This window comes from Bos javanicus, chromosome 3 (assembly GCF_032452875.1).
Source record: "Bos javanicus breed banteng chromosome 3, ARS-OSU_banteng_1.0, whole genome shotgun sequence".
NCBI classification, from domain to species: domain Eukaryota; kingdom Metazoa; phylum Chordata; class Mammalia; order Artiodactyla; family Bovidae; genus Bos; species Bos javanicus.
In genome coordinates this window covers 100,298,607-100,316,269 of record NC_083870.1, presented here as the reverse complement: position 1 = coordinate 100,316,269, position 17,663 = coordinate 100,298,607, and the positions used below count along the sequence as shown (strand labels likewise).

Sequence of the window (17,663 nt, the reverse complement as noted above, 5' to 3'; positions counted from 1 at the left end):
CTGCTCTGGATCCCTTGTATTATCATATCAATTTTAAGATCAGCTTGTCATTTCTGTACAAAGCCAGCTGGTACTGTTTATGGGGATTATACCGAACACACAGATCAATTTGGAAAGTACTGCCATCTATGAACATGGGATGTTTTCCCACTTATTTAGAATTTTTTTTAAGTTGTTTCAATGATGTTTCATAGTTTTCACTGTACAGCTCTTACACTTTAAACCTAGGCATTTTATCATTTTTATGCTATTACAAATAGTATGTTTTCATTTCATTTTCAGGTTGTTCACTGCTAGTATACATAAATACAACTAATTTTTGTTTTCTAATCTTTTAACCTGAACCCTGCTGAATGCATTTATTAGTTCTAATAGTTTACTTCTTCCTTTCTAATCTGGATGCCTTTTCTTTTTCTTGCCTAAATGTCTCAGCTAGAATTTTCTGTACAATAATTAGAAGTGGTGAGAAAAGACATCCTTAGTCTCTTCCTGCTCTTAAAAGTACTCAGTTTTTTACCACTAAGTATGATGTCAGCTGTCGGTTTTTCATGTCCTTTATCAGGTTGAGAAATGCCCGCCTATCTCTACTTTTTTCAGTGTGTTTTAACAAATAACAGTGTAAAAATACTTCTTCTGAATCTACTGAAATAATTAGTAGATTTTTGTCAGTTGATTTTTGTCCTTAATCTATTTATATGGTTTATTTACACTGATTTTTTAATGTTGAATCAACTGGCATTCCTAAGATGAATTCTACTCAGTCATGGTTTATGATCCTTCTTATATGCTGCTGGAGTTGCTTTGCTACTGTTTAGTTAAAGATTTTTATGTCTATATTCATAAGGAATATGCCCTCATTAAACGAACTGTGACGTATTTGCTCCAATTTTTTGGAAAAGTCTGTGAAAGAACTGTATTAATTCTTTTTATAATGTTTGGTAGAATTCACCAGTAAAACTTACTAGACCTGGGGTTTTCTTTGTGGATAGTTTTTTAAATTAGTAATTCAATTTCTTTACTTATTATAGTTCTATTCAGATTTTCTACTTCCTGTTAAGTCAGTTTTGGTAGTCTGTGTGCTTCCAGGCATTTGTCTCTTTCATCTAGGTTGTTTAATTTGTTAGCATATAATTATTTGTAGCATTCCATCATTATTTTTTTTTAATCTCTGTAAGGACTACAACGAGTGTCCCCTCTTTCACCCTGATTTTACTAATTTGTGTCTTCTCTCTCTCCCCTGTATGTGTGTGTGAGAGTTTAGCTTTGTTGTTGTTCAGTCGTTAAGTCATGTCCAACTCTTTGCGACCCTATGGAATGCAACATTACAGGTTCCTCTGTCCTTCACTATCTCCTGGACTTTGCTCAAATTCATGTGCATTGAGTTGGTTTGCTCAAACTCGTGTCTACTGAGTTGGTTCATTTCATCCTCTGCCACCTTCTTCTTTTGCCTTCAATCTTTCCCAGCATCAGGGTCTTTTCCAATGAGTCAGCTCTTTGCATCAGGTGGCCAAAGTATTGGAGCTTCAGCTTCAGCATCAGTCCTTCCACTGAATATTCAGGATTGATTTCCTTTAGGATTGACTGGTTTGATCTCCTTGCTGTCCAAGGGACTCTAGAGAGTCTTTTCCAGCGCCACAATTCAAAAGCATCAATTCTTTGGTGCTCAGCCTTCTTTATAGTCCAGCTCTCACATCTGTACATGACCACTAGAAAAGAGGTTATCAATTTTATTCATCCCATCATCCCATCTTCCAGTTTCATTGATTTCCTCAATTATTTTCTATTCTCTATTTTATTTATTTCTGTTCTAATCTTTATTATTCCCTTCCTTCTGCTTGTTTGGGTTTAGTTTGCTCTTCTTTTTTCAGTTTCTTAAGGTAGAAGAAGGTAGGTTATTGATTTGAGGGCTTAAGTTATAAATTTCCCTCTTAGCACTGCTTTAGCTGTATTAGATAAGTTTCGCTATTCTGTGTTTCTCTTTTAACTCAAAGTATTTTCTAATTTCCCTTGTTTTATTTTTTTAATCTATTGGTTATTTAGGAATATGTTATTTATTGTCCATTCTGTGAATTTCCCAAATTTCCTTATTTTTTATTTCTAATTTCTTTCCATTGTGGTTATAGACAACATATTTTGTATGATTTCAACCCTATTTATTGAGACTTGTGGTCTAAAGTGTGGTCTAGCCTGGATAATGTTTCATGCGCACTTGAGAAAAATGTTGTGTTCTGCTGTTGTTAGGTGGAGTGTTCTAAAGATGTCTCTCTGTGTGTGTGGGTGAGTTCAATCGTGCCCAGCTGTTTGTGACCCCATGGACTGTAGTCCACCAGGTTCCTCTGTCCATGGAATTTTCCAGGCAAGAATACTAGAGCAGGTTGCTATTTCTTTCTCCAGGGGATCTTCCCGACCCAGGGATCAAATCCACATGTCTTACATCTCCTGCATTAGCAGGCTGGATCTTTACCACTAGCACTACCTATGTCTAGTTGTTTTATAGAGTTGTTCAAGTCTTCTGTTTCCTGGTTGATCTATATGTTCTATCCCTAATCAAATTTCTTATGCCAAATGGCAATAACAATGTAAGGATCACAACTGCTCACTACCTAACATAAACACATTCATTGTTGGCTACAGGTCTCTAGCCTGAGAAGGCTGTAGAGTTAAGCAAGTCCTTAACCTAGTCCTAAGTAAATTGAAAAATCACTATAAGCAGGCTTTCTATAGCTGCAGTGGCTGGCAAACAAGTGGAAGTCTGTGATGCCAGACTCTTTTGCTTCCAATGTCCCCCAAGGTGAACCCCAATATGATACATGACTGAAGCTGGTTTTCATAGGCAACAGAAATCCACACTACTGGTCAAGTCTATGGCTAAAGGGAAGGGAAAAATAATACCACTCCCCAAGATACTCAAGCTGCTCCCTGGTTTCTCAGGAACTACCCAAGCTGCTGAACAGCACCTTCCACCAGCCAAGTCCTTAACCCACAAGGCTGCCACCCAGGGACCTGGATAAGGGTGAGGGGCTGATGCACTGAGCTTACTGTCTTCTTTTTATCGTTCTTACAGATCTCAGATCCCACAAGAGCCATCTTTTCCTGCCATTTCCACTCAGATAACTTGAGGATCTGAGCCCAGATCACAAAGAAATGAAATGTTTCACATAGCTCTATCCAGGGATAACACTAATCGAATACCTCCCTTACATTTTGCCCACAGACACCCCACTATTCATCCTTTCCACGTCCAGCTCAACACCATCTCTTCCACAGAATCTCCCAACCCTTTCTCCACCAGATTCAGTTCCTCATGCACACAGCCTACTGGTGATAACTATGTCACGGTGATTTCATTTATCCTGGACATTTAACTGTGAAATGAAGAAAGCGTGGTGCCAAAAAAAAAAAAAAAAATGTGGGTTTTGAAACCAGGTAAAGCCGGATTCAAACTCCGCATGACAGAGATAGATTGCTAAGGATAAGATGATCATGTAAAGCACTCTGTTAATACAAGTGTCTTTTGTCTAGCCTCACCACTTTGTCCTCAGATCATTTGTGATCCTTGCTTGCCTTCTAGCCTGTCCAGCAGAAGCATCATCATAATAATACTAGTAAACAACATTTACTTATTATGTTCCAGCACTGATCAAAGCATATTATATCACATATATTAACTCATGTGATAGTTTAAAAACCCTTAAGTAGATATTACTATTATGCTTATTTTATAAAGAAACTAGGAAAAGAAAAGTTAAGTAATTTACCCTAGGTCACATGTATGTTTAAGTAGTAGAGTCAGGATTTGAATCCTGTATATCTGATCCCAAAGCTTCTCTCATGACCATCATACTATACCTCCTCTCTAGGTATTGGTCATTGTCAATGAAAACATATTAATAGCATAAAAATACATATATATATATATATATATTCCTTAAAAGGCAACTGTTTTATATATATATGCTATACATAATATATAAATATATATTATATATATTTTATAAATATGTATTTATATATAACAGCAAAATCTGACTAAGGCATAGTTAGTTGTCCCTAGAATTTCACTTTCCATTAAAAGGAAAATAAGCTTTTCCAAACAGTCATAAGAAAACATCCAACATTTTCTATCACTAACTCAACACAATACTATTTAAGTACAAAACTTAGATAGTTTTTCTTCTGAAGTAAAAACAGTTCTATTCAATCAAGTCTTCATAATCTGACAACGAAAGCCAAGTTAGGCATGCAGGAGACTACTAAAGAATTAAGTGATCTTTTCAATTGAAAAATCTCCAATTATTTTTCAGATACCTGAAATCCAACAACGAACAACTGCAGGGCCTAGCCTGCTTACCATTTAAATTAAAATCCCCCAAATAATTTCAGATTATATATCTCCTAAAGCAACTAACTTTTCTTTGTACAAATATTAAAGGTCTAAGCCATGGTTACTCATTTTACCATACTTCAACTAATGTGATCTGAACTTTATGAGTGGTTGACTTTCTATTAATCAATGTAGAAGTTGTGAAAAGGTTATATCCCCAGAGAAGACTTACACCACAGAGCAAGCATAACATCCTTTCTTGCTACTCTCACGGATTAAGAATGCACCGTCAGGTTTCCCATAGAGCAAGTCCTCTGCTTGTACTCGGTTGATATCCTCAACAAACCAGGTTTTCTCATCATAATGGGGCAGGTTTTCATCTTCCTCATTGATAAAATAGGTCCTAAAAATTAAATGTTAAAATATTATTCTAACAATCAGTTTACTTATATCTAAAAGCAAATTCACGAATAAAACTCTCTCCTAAATCTTAACCACAAAATAACAAAGTAGAATTGCAAGTAGTTGGATTTTTGAAAAATAATTTCAAAAAATAAGGTTAAAAAAAATTTCATTATTTGCTATCACGCAGAAAGCACAAAATTCACGTGTCTCATCCAAGACTCTGACTTCTGACTGTCTAAATGAGCGATGCTTAAGTGTCCAGGTTTCACGCAGAAAGCACAGAATTCACGTGTCTCATCCAAGACTCTGACTTCTGACTGTCTAAATGAGCGATGCTTAAGTATCCAGGTTTCACATGGTTTGGCAGGTCTGTGAACTCAAGTGCCTATAGCATACTCATGAAGCAAATCAGTTTAAAGAGGTGCAAAGTCCTTGATTCAAATGTCCTCAAATAACAGAGAGGACATTTGCTCAAGCAACTCAGCAAGCATTAAAAGGCCCATGTCTTACACTGGCAACAAAGCCCTCTGACGGAAAGGTACAGTGAGAACTTACTCATCAGCATCCTCATTCTTGATTCCCAGCCAGGCATTTAGGCGCTTCTGTCTCACTCCTTTGTGATTGAGCCACCTGCCCAAAGAAAGACACCAGTGTCAGCATGGGTGCAAAGGAAACACATCCAAGCCAACCAAACATCCAGGCCCAAGAGCTTGCTTTCCCCAGTCCCACTAAGAATGGCTAGAGATTTCCCTAAAATTAATAGTTTCTCTATTACTTTTCCTTCAACTTTCAGCAAAAAGGCAGAAACAGAAAGCTACTTGAAATTAGGCATGTCCCTCATTTTTCACTTTCCTTTTCTAGAAGGTTTTATCACCACAAGCACACACATCCTTGCACTCAAACACCATTGGACAGCTGTTTTTGAAATCGTTAGTTAGGTGAGCATGTGTCACATTTGCAATCTCCACTGAGCCACAGGATGCAATTCCTCCATGGCCTACTGTTAATACATTGAGTTTAAAATTCTAAAACAGAATTTCAAGGTCTATATTTACACCCAAAGCAAGCCACAAGAAATTCAGGGTAGCAATCTGAGTAATTAATACAAATTTACTTCATCACAGTATTTTAAAATATACCAACATTTTAGATGTAAAATGATATAAACCATTTCATTTAGCTTCACTGAGATGGACGATGGCCTAAAACTTGAGTATAAAAACTCTTTCATTCATCATCATCCCCCAACCACATCCCTGTTCATTCAGAGGACAACCCTAATTGTCCCAACTAAGGCAGTCCACCAGTCACTCTCTACACTTTTCCTTATTTTCCTTATCACGTATAAAACAATACATTCTAGAGACAAAACCTGAACAAAGCATCAAAGACCTAACATCCAATTAGCATTCTGTTACTAATTATGTGGTCCTTTTTTGTTTGTTTATTCTATAAAAGATATAAAGTTGAAGTTATAACATAAATTCAGTGCGTATAAGATGAACTTATTCTCTTTACATTCAGTTTCATTTTCAACTTAAAATCTCTAATCAAACTATAATTTTGTTTACTATGTACTATGACATCTCACTTAGTTTTTATCAGTTAGGGTCTTAGCTAGAAGGATAAGGCACAGTCAAACTGGTAGCTAGGAGAGTTGGCTATTTACAAAGGCCTGGAGATGTTTTAGAGAAACTCCCTGGGGCTAGCAATAGTGTGAGGCCAAGGTATCCTGGAATTGAAGAATCAGCTGTAGAGAGCAGTGACCTGAACCCAGAGATGACCATTTGGGGAGTGCAACCTTTGGTACAAAATGAGGACACAGCCATCTCATAGGGATCACAAGGGGAAGAAGTTAGAATATAAAATATTCTTACTTTCCCTTCCTTCTGCCCTCTCATCTCCTGCCAGTGCCTTCAAATGGCCAAAGCTAATGAGAAGCCAGAGGGCAGAGAGATCCGCTTTCTTAGGCACAGAGCAGGGTAGAAAAAGAAGAGTAGAAATTGTGAAGGCAGATGGAAAATTCCAGCACACTCAATGAAATGGATTAACAAATGGACTTTTTTCCCAGAACCTATGATCCTCTGATAAAGAGACGGTTTCCTGTACTCAAGGACTGTTTGCACAGCATAAGAGGATGGCTTATTTAGGATACATTTTAAGGCAAGATTAAACTAACTTTTGTAGTCACAATCTGTACCTTAACTTAACAATTATTGGCATGGTAATATCCTTCAGAATTCCTTACACACACTGCTGCCCCACCTCGCCTCTCTAATTTTATATTTGGGAAGTTGACTTTGGAGCTATGTATAAGATGATATTTATTCAAATTAAGTTTTATGATATTCAATCTGGATCATAGTTTCACTCTCCTGAAATCTTTCTAGTCTCTAATATCTTACCATCTATCTGATCAGCTGTTTCTCCCAGCTTTTAAAAATAAGATCAGCTGCTAATGACCATCTGATGTTTGATAACAGTGCGAGTTAGGGCACTGCTGTGGATGGAATGACGCGCTACACAGAGGCTGCTCTAGGACGGCAGTGATCATAGTTTGTCAGTCAAGTTAGACGGAGCTGTACCATGGCAAGTTATTCTTTATTTTGAATTTATGAATTTAGGTTTATGAAAACCAGGAAAAGGAAGCAATAATCATGAAAACTAACTCCTAATGGAAAAGAATTGCAAATGAACCCCTTTTATAAAAAAGGAGTTTTAAAGGTTTTTCGGAAATTCCCTGGTGGTTCAGTGGTTAGGACTTGGCACTTTCGTTGTCATGGGCCTGGCTTCAATCCCTGATTGGGGAACCAAGATCCTGCAAGCCACGGATGGCACAGCCAAAAATAAAATTAAAATAAATAAAGGCTTTTATATTTAAGAAATATTTTTTTCTAAAGAACAGCAGGAGAGATAAGAAAGCCTTCCTCAGCAATCAATGCAAAGAAATAGAGGAAAACAATAGAATGGGAAAGACTAGAGATCTCTTCAAGAAAATTAGAGATACCAAGGGAACACTTCAAGAAAAGATGGGCTCAATAAAGGACAGAAATGGTATGGACCTGACAGAAGCAGAAGACATTAAGAAAAGGCAGCAAGAATACACAGAAGAACTGTACAAAAAAGATCTTCACAACCCAGATAATCATGATGGTGTGATTACTCACCTGGAGCCAGATCCTGGAATGTGAAGTCAAGTGGGCCTTAGGAAGCATCACTATGAACAAAGCTAGTGGAGGTGATGGAATTCCAGTTGAGCTATTTCAAATCCTAAAAGATGATGCTGTGAAAGTGCTGCACTCAATATGCCAGCAAATCTGGAAAACTCAGCAGTGGCCACAGGACTGGAAAAGGTCACTTTTCATTCCAGTTCCAAAGAAAGGCAATGACAAAGAATGCTCAAACTACTGCACAATTGCACTCATCTCACACGCTAGTAAAGTAATGTTCAAAATTCTCCAAGCCAGGCTTCAGCAATATGTGAACTGTGAACTTCCTGATGTTCAAGCTGGTTTTAGAAAAGGCAGAGGAACCAGAGATCAAACTGCCAACATCTGCTGGATCATGGAAAAAGCAAAAGAGTTCCAGAAAAACATCTATTTCTGCTTTCTTGACTATGCCAAAGCCTTTGACTGTGTGGATCACAATAAACTGTGGAAAATTCTGAAAGAGATGGGAATACCAGACCACCTGATCTGCCTCCTGAGAAATCTGTATGCAGGTCAAGAAGCAACAGTTAGAACTGGACATGGAACAACAGACTGGTTCCAAATAGGAAAAGGAGTACATCAAGGCTGTATATTGCCACCCTGCTTATTTAACTTATGTGCAGAGTACATCATGAGAAATGTTGGGCTAGATGAAGCACAAGCTGGAATCAAGATTGCTGGGAGAAATATCAATAACCTCAGATATGCAGATGACACCACCATTATGGCAGAAAGCGAAGAGGAACTAAAGAGCCTCTTGAGGAGAGTTAAAGAGGAGAGTGAAAAAGTTGGCTTAAAACTCAACATTCAGAAAACTAACATCACGGCATCTGGTCCCATCACTTCATGGGTAATAGATGGGGAAACAGTGGCTGACTTTATTTTTGGGGGCTCCAAAACCACTGCAGATGGTGACTGCAGCCATGAAATTAAAAGACGCTTACTCCTTGGAGGGAAAGTTATAACCAACCTAGACAGCATATTAAAAAGCAGAGACATTACTTTGCCAACAAAGGTCTGTCTAGTCAAGGTTATGGTTTTTCCAGTGGTCATGTATGGATGTGAGAGTTGGACTGTAAAGAAAGCTGAGCATAGAAGAATTGATGCTTTTGAGCTGTGTTGTTGGAGAAGACTCTTGAGAGTCCCTTGGACTGCAAGGAGATCCAACCAGTTCACCCTAAAGGAGATTAGTCCTGGGTGTTCATTGGAAGGACTGATGTTGAAGCTGAAACTCAAATACTTTGGCCACCTGATGAGAAGAGCTAACCCATCTGAAAAGACCGTGATGCTGGGAAAGATTGAGGGCAGGAGGAGAAGGGGACGACAGAGGATCAGGTGGTTGGATGGCATCACTGACTCAATGGACATGAGTTTGTGTAGGCTCCGGGAATTGGTGATGGACAAGGAGGCCTGGTGTGCAGCAGTTCATGGGGTCGCAGAGTCGGACATGACTGAGTGACTGAACTGAACTGACTTATATTTAAGAAATGAAATCCTGATTTAGGCATTCAAGAATATTCTAGAAACAGTACACTGGAATCTCAGCAGAAGAAAAATCTCAAAAAGTCCTTATGGGCTATATATATAGCAAGAAGTCAGAGAAATGGCCACACACATAGGGGACTTGATGAACTAATGACAGTCTCTTCTTAGGTGCTGCAGAATTCCAACCTATTCCAACTTCAAAACAGGACCAAAGAGAGGTCGTATTCAGTATCAGGTAGCAGTACAACCAGTCTCTTCCAGGACTGACTATACAATTTCAGTGTTAGAGCAGATCAAGCCTATCAATCCTAGTGTTGTCTTTGGTAGAAACATCAAAGCATGGAGTATGGACACTGGACTGTTCTCCCTGAAGCAATGGTTCCAAAAGAGGTAATGGTTTCTGTGTCTCCCTAAACATTCTAGCAGGATATAAGTAGGTCATGGCTTATCACCCATGATAGTACCTAAATTCTATTTTATATTTAGCTTACAGAACTTGTTAAACGAATTTTCAAGGTCTAGTTTGCCATACTTAGTCATGCACCTAGAAATGGTAGGTTTCTCAGTATCTCATCACTTTCCAGGGCAAAGAAATGCTTCCATTCATTCCTTTGGTCCATGGCACAGCCTTCTGGGGCTTTTCTTTAGCTTCATCATGTGACCAGAACCATATAAATATTCCAAGAGCAGACACACCCTGCTTGTATACAAAGCCACCTCCTGGCCTTGCTTCCAAAGCTCTTCTGTATGCTTGTGTGCTTGCTTGACTCTTTGGCCACAGTAGCAAACTGAAAGATCTCTAGAGAGGAGTGTTATTAAAAACTACTCAGTAATTGTTTGCTTCCGAAACAATCACCTTCAACTTTCCTCTCCAAAAACTCAACAGCCAATGTTCCAACCTTGAAACTTGTATTTTATCCCCTCCCTCCTTCTCACACAAAGAAACCCTGAAGTCTATAGAAAACCCAGTCAGAGGTCGTTACTCTGTCTCCTCCTGCCAAGGTGTTTGAACTGTGTTACATGCGTGAAAGTCACCCATAAACATATTACAAAACAGTCTATTCATTACCTAGAACTAAACCTAATACATTTTTCTTTCTCACTGATTATGTCCTTCTATGAAGCAGTCATCCAGCCTAAAAATCTAATTGATATATCTTGTTCTGATAATATATCTTTCCATCTATACTTAGATAATATCCCTGCTGCTGCTGCTGCTAACTCGCTTCAGTCGTGTCCAACTCTGTGCGACCCCATAGATAGCAGCCCATCAGGCTCCCCCGTTCCTGGGATTCTCCAGGCAAGAACACTGGAGTGGGTTGCCATTTCCTTCTCCAATGCATGAAAGTGAAAAGTGAAAGTGAAGTCACTCAGTCGTGTCCAACTCTAGCAACCCCATGGACTGCAGCCTCCCAGGCTCCTCCATCCATGGGATTTTCTAGGCAAAAGTACTGGAGTGGGGTGCCAATCTAGCTAAATCATATAACATTCCATCACTCCGCAGGTGTGCCATTTTTCATAAGTGCTTTCAAATATTTCTATTACTTTTTTTTTAATTTTTTGTTTTTATTATTTTTTATTTTTTTTCTAATTTTATTTTATTTTTAAACTTTACATAATTGTATTAGTTTTGCCAAATATCAAAAGGAATCCGCCACAGGTATACATGTGTTCCCCATCCTGAACCCTCCTCACTCCTCCCTCCCCATACCATCCCTCTGGGCCGTCCCAGTGCACCAGCCCCAAGCATCCAGCATCGTGCATCGAACCTGGACTGGCAACTCGTTTCCTACATGATATTTTACATGTTTCATTGCCATTCTCCCAAATCTTCCCACCCTCTCCCTCTCCCACAGAGTCCATAAGACTGTTCTATACATCAGTGTCTCTTTTGCTGTCTCGTACACCGGGTTATTGTTACCATCTTTCTAAATACCATATATATGCGTTAGTATACTATATTTATGTTTTTCCTTCTGGCTTACTTCACTCTGTATAATAGGCTCCAGTTTCATCCACCTCATTAGAACTGATTCAAATGTATTCTTTTTAATGGCTGAGTAATACTCCATTGTGTATATGTACCACTGCTTTCTTATCCATTCATCTGCTGATGGACATCTAGGTTGCCTCCATGTCTTGGCTATTATAAACAGTGCTGCGATGAACATTGGGGTACACGTGTCTCTTTCCCTTCTGGTTTCCTCAGTGTGTATGCCCAGCAGTGGGATTGCTGGATCATAAGGCAGTTCTATTTCCAGTTTTTTAAGGAATCTCCACACTGTTCTCCATAGTGGCTGAACTAGTTTGCATTCCCACCAACAGTGTAAGAGGGTTCCCTTTTCTCCACACCCTCTCCAGCATTTATTATTTGTAGACTTTTGGATCGCAGCCATTCTGACTGGTGTGAAATGGTACCTCATAGTGGTTTTGATTTGCATTTCTCTGATAATGAGTGATGTTGAGCATCTTTTCATGTGTTTGTTAGCCATCTGTATGTCTTCTTTGGAGAAATGTCTATTTAGTTCTTTGGCCCATTTTTTGATTGGGTCGTTTATTTTTCTGGAGTTGAGCTGTAGGAGTTGCTTGTATATTTTTGAGATTAGTTGTTTGTCGGTTGCTTCATTTGCTATTATTTTCTCCCATTCTGAAGGCTGTCTTTTCACCTTGCTAATAGTTTCCTTTGATGTGCAGAAGCTTTTAAGGTTAATTAGGTCCCATCTGTTTATTTTTGCTTTTATTTCCAATATTCTGGGAGGTGGGTCATAGAGGATCCTGCTGTGATGTATGTCGGAGAGTGTTTTGCCTATGTTCTCCTCTAGGAGTTTTATAGTTTCTGGTCTTACGTTTAGATCTTTAATCCATTTTGAGTTTATTTTAGTGTATGGTGTTAGAAAGTGTTCTAGTTTCATTCTTTTACAAGTGGTTGAGCAGATTTCCCAGCACCACTTGTTAAAGAGATTGTCTTTTCTCCATTGTATATTCTTGCCTCCTTTGTCAAAGATAAGGAAAGATAAGGAAAGAAATAAGCAAAGATAAGGAAAGAAATCTTAAAAATTAGAGCAGAAATAAATGCAAAAGAAACAAAAGAGACCATAGCAAAAATCAACAAAACCAAAAGCTGGTTCTTTGAAAGGATAAATAAAATTGACAAACCATTAGCCAGACTCATCAAGAAACAAAGGGAGAAAAATCAAATCAATAAAATTAGAAACGAAAATGGAGAGATCACAACAGACAACACAGAAATACAAATGATCATAAGAGACTACTATCAACAATTATATGCCAATAAAATGAACAACATGGAAGAAATGGACAAATTCTTAGAAAAGTACAACTTTCCAAAACTCGACCAGGAAGAAATAGAAAATCTTAACAGACCCATCACAAGCACGGAAATTGAAACTGTAATCAAAAATCTTCCAGCAAACAAAAGCCCAGGTCCAGACGGCTTCACAGCTGAATTCTACCAAAAATTTAGAGAAGAGCTAACACCTATCCTGCTCAAACTCTTCCAAAAAATTGCAGAGGAAGGTAAATTTCCAAACTCATTCTATGAGGCCACCATCACCCTAATACCAAAACCTGACAAAGATCCCACAAAAAAAGAAAACTACAGGCCAATATCACTGATGAACATAGATGCAAAAATCCTTAACAAAATTCTAGCAATCAGAATCCAACAACACATTAAAAAGATCATACACCATGACCAAGTGGGCTTTATCCCAGGGATGCAAGGATTCTTCAATATCCGCAAATCAATCAATGTAATACACCACATTAACAAATTGAAAAATAAAAACCATATGATTATCTCAATAGATGCAGAGAAAGCCTTTGACAAAATTCAACATCCATTTATGATAAAAACTCTCCAGAAAGCAGGAATAGAAGGAACATACCTCAACATAATAAAAGCTATATATGACAAACCCACAGCAAACATTATCCTCAATGGTGAAAAACTGAAAGCATTTCCTCTAAAGTCAGGAACAAGACAAGGGTGCCCACTTTCACCATTACTATTCAACATAGTTTTGGAAGTTTTGGCCACAGCAATCAGAGCAGAAAAAGAAATAAAAGGAATCCAAATTGGAAAAGAAGAAGTAAAACTCTCACTATTTGCAGATGACATGATCCTCTACATAGAAAACCCTAAAGACTCCACCAGAAAATTACTAGAAATAATCAATGACTATAGTAAAGTTGCAGGATGTAAAATCAACACACAGAAATCCCTTGCATCCCTATACACTAATAATGAGAAAACAGAAAGAGAAATTAAGGAAAAAATTCCATTCACCATTGCAATGGAAAGAATAAAATACTTAGGAATATATCTACCTAAAGAAACCAAAGACCTATATATAGAAAACTATAAAACACTGGTGAAAGAAACCAAAGAGGACACTAACAGATGGAGAAATATACCATGTTCATGGATTGGAAGAATCAATATAGTGAAAATGAGTATACTACCCAGAGCAATTTATAGATTCAATGCAATCCCTATCAAGCTACCAACAGTATTCTTCACAGAGCTAGAACAAATAATTTCACAATTTGTATGGAAATACAAAAAACCTCGAATAGCCAAAGCGATCTTGAGAAAGAAAAATGGAACTGGAGGAATCAACCTACCTGACTTCAGGCTCTACTACAAAGCCACCGTTATCAAGACAGTATGGTACTGGCACAAAGACAGAAATATAGATCAATGGAACAAAATAGAAAGCCCAGAGATAAATCCACGCACATATTTCTATTACTTAAATAGAGAATTTTTCCCTTAAAAATAAAAACTCTTCAATGGACTATTCTGTATACTTACTTGCAGGTTCCCACTTTTAGTTTCCTTGCCTGTCAGGGGTAATTTCTATTTCTACGGTTTTTCTAGGTAACCAAAGATTCTGGGTTTTGTGTTTTAGGCAAACTTTAATTAATCTGCACTTTTTAAGCTCCATCACTGTTCATTTGTATGGATTACAGCCCTACCTCCTGATCGGTCCCACACGCTTGACTTTAGTTGACTGTAACACCCTACTACTAACAGGACCACTCTCCTAAATTCTTACAGTCCCGCTGGCCAGGTCTCAATTACAAATCTCTTCTTCTACCTCTAATGTCTCTCGTGCAGCAGGATCAGGTGGTGCCAGGGTGTCCTCCCCACAGGCCCAGAATACTCACACAAGGTGCTGATCTCGGATCTTGCGCAGCTGGATCAGGTCAGGTTTGATACTATTCATTTTTTTATCTATTTCTCGGTTATCCAAAGCTTGTTTCTTCAAATCCTGTTCAAGACGCATTTTGCTATCATGAATCTCACCCAGACGTGATTTCAGCTTGTCATAATTCATCATAATTCTGTGAAAATATTTGACATATTAAGGTTAAAACAGAAACCAAGCAGAAGCGTTCTACAGCATGCACACGGTCTAACACCCTCAATGTGGTGGACATCTGCTGTTTTTGCCTGGCACATCTTTATTCTCACCCCTCTGGGAAGAGCACTGTCACGTTCCCTGTAGCGAAGGGCTCCTGTTCCCATCTCAGATTCAGTGGTGAACATCACACAACCCCTCCTGGCCAAGAAAAGTGTTCTCTTCCATCCTATCCCAGCCTCAGGCCACAGTGACTTGTTCAGAAATCAGAATAATACACAAAGTAATCCAATGACAGTCAAATCTAGGGCTCTTGCTAGCAATATTGTAGACAGATTCTCTCTTTCCACTGAGATTGTTAAGTTGTTAACATGTGATTCTTAGTCTCCCAACAGTTTATACTACTGCCTTGAAGGGAAAGCCTGCCTGAGGATGAAGCCAACACAGAAGAAAACTGAGCCAACAGACAGAGAATGAGGAGAATCCGGACGACATTGTTTGAGCCCTGGCCCCAGCCATGACTGAACGAGTAAAGCTGGGTTACTATGTGAACTAAATGTGCTCACAACATGTAAAAGGACCAGTGTCTGGGACATCTTGGTAAACCACTCAGTAGAGGATGGCCCTAAGCTTTTCCACCACACAAAGTTTTGCCGTGCTCTGAACCCTAAGGCAACAACTGTCCACATTACTCACTTGTCACTCGATAATAAACAGTTGTATATTACCATTAAAACTTCATCATGATACTTTAACTCCCTATGCAACTAATCTACAAGTTCTTTTCCATTTCTTCATTATTAATAATGGTCACTTGTTGGTACTGTAATGTCAAGACACTCACACACACTCACACACATACACAGCTTTCTCTACCATAAAGTGTATGTGTGTGTGTGTGTGTGTGTTATTTAGTCCTCAGAGCATTTCAACAAGATTTTATCCACAGTTTTATGGAGAAAGAAACTAGTCCAGAGAGTTAAATAACTCAGTGAAGGCAACACAGCCAGGTGGCGCTAGTGGTAAAGAACACACCTGTCAATGCAGGAGACACAGGTTCCATCTCTGGATCAGGAAGATCCCCTGAAGAAGGGCATGGCAACCCACTCCAGTATTCTTGCCTGGAGAATCCCATGGACAGAGGAGCCTAGTGGACTACAGTCCATGGGGTCGCAAAGAGTTGGACACAACTGAAGTGACTCAGCATGCATGCACAGAATTTAAGTCCGTGGTTTAAGCCATTAAACACAAAAAGAAATGTAAAAAGGCAAAATGGTTGTCTGAGGAGGTCTTACAAATAGCTGTGAAAAGAAGAGAAGCAAAAGGCAAAGAAGAAAAGGAAAAAGATATACCCATTTGAACACAGAGTTCCAAAGAACAGCAATGAGAGATAAGAAAGCCTTCCTCAGTGATCAGTGCAAAGAAATAGAGGAAAACAATAGAATGGAAAAGACTAGAGATCTCTTCAAGAAAATTAGAGATACCAAGGGAAGATTTCATGCAAAGATGGGCTCGATAAAGGACAGAAATGGTATGGATCTAACAGAAGCAGAAGATATTAAGAGAGGTGGCAAGAATACACAGGAGAACTATACAAAAAAGATCTTCATGACCCAGATAATCATGATGGTGTGATCACAGACCTAGAGCCAGACATCCTGGACTGCAAAGTAGAGTGGGCCTTAGGAAGCATCACTACGAACAAAGCTGGTGGGGTGACGGAATTCCAGTTGAGCTATTTCAAATCCTAAAAGATGATGCTGTTAAAATGCTGCACTCAAAATGTCAGCAAATTTGGAAAACTCAGTAGTGGCCACAGAACTAGAAAAGGTCAGTTTTCATTCCAGTCCCAAAGAAAGGCAATGCCAAAGAATGTTCAAACTAGCACACAATTGCACTCATATCACACGCTAGTAAAGTAATGCTCAAAATTCTCCAAGCCAGACTTCAAAAGTATGTGAACTGTGAACTTCTAGATGTTCAAGCTGGATTTAGAAAAGACAGAGGAACCAGAAATCAAATTGCCAACATCCACTGGATCATCGAAAAAGCAGGAGTTCCAGAAAAACATCTATTTCTGCCTTATTGACTATGTCAAAGCCTTTGACTGTGTGGATCACAACAAACTGTGGAAAATTCTTCAAGAGATGGCAATATCAGACCACCTGACCTGCCTCTTGAGAAATGTGTATGTAGGTCAAGAAGCAACAAGTAGAACTGGACATGGAACAACAGACTGGTTCCAAATCGGGGAAGAAGTATGTCAAGGCTATATATTGTCACCCTGCTTATTTAACTTACATGCAGAGTACATCATGAGAAATGCTGAGCTGGAGGAAGCACAAGGTGGGATCAAGATTGCTGGAGAAATATCAATAACCTCAGATATGCAGATGACACCACACTTATAGCAGAAAGCAAAGAACTAAAAAGGCTCTTGATGAAAGTGAAAGAGGAGAGTGAAAAAGTTGGCTTAAAACTCAACTTACAGAAAACTAAGATCATGACATCTGGTCCCATCACTTCATGGCAAATAGATGGGAAAACAGTGGAAACAGTGACAGACTTTATTTTGGGGGGCTTGAAAATCACTGCAGATGGTGACTGCAGCCATGAAATTAAAAGACCCTTGCTCCTTGGAAGAAAAGTTATGACCAACCCAAAAAACAGAGACATTAATTTGCCAACAAAGGTCTGTCTAGTCAAAGCTATGGTTTTTCTAGTAGTCATGTATGGATGTGAGAGCTGGACTATAAAGAAAGCTGAGTGCCGAAGAACTGATGCTTTTGAACTGTGGTGTTGGAGAAGACTCTTGAGAGTCCCCTAGACTGCAAGGAGATCCAACCAGTCCAT

At 38.7% G+C, this 17,663-nt stretch overlaps 1 protein-coding gene across 1 annotated transcript in view; it reads right to left on the bottom strand.

The window, feature by feature from the left end:
* The window catches only part of PIK3R3 (phosphoinositide-3-kinase regulatory subunit 3), a 105,567-nt gene that overhangs the window by 6,264 nt on the left and 81,640 nt on the right, over positions 1-17,663 (bottom strand). Inside the window, exons 7-9 of the mRNA XM_061412129.1 lie at positions 14,617-14,793; positions 5,285-5,359; positions 4,557-4,727 (exon numbers count right to left, since the gene is read on the bottom strand). Coding sequence (XP_061268113.1) covers positions 4,557-4,727; positions 5,285-5,359; positions 14,617-14,793 — 423 coding nt within the window. The remainder of the gene's footprint in view (positions 1-4,556; positions 4,728-5,284; positions 5,360-14,616; positions 14,794-17,663) is intronic.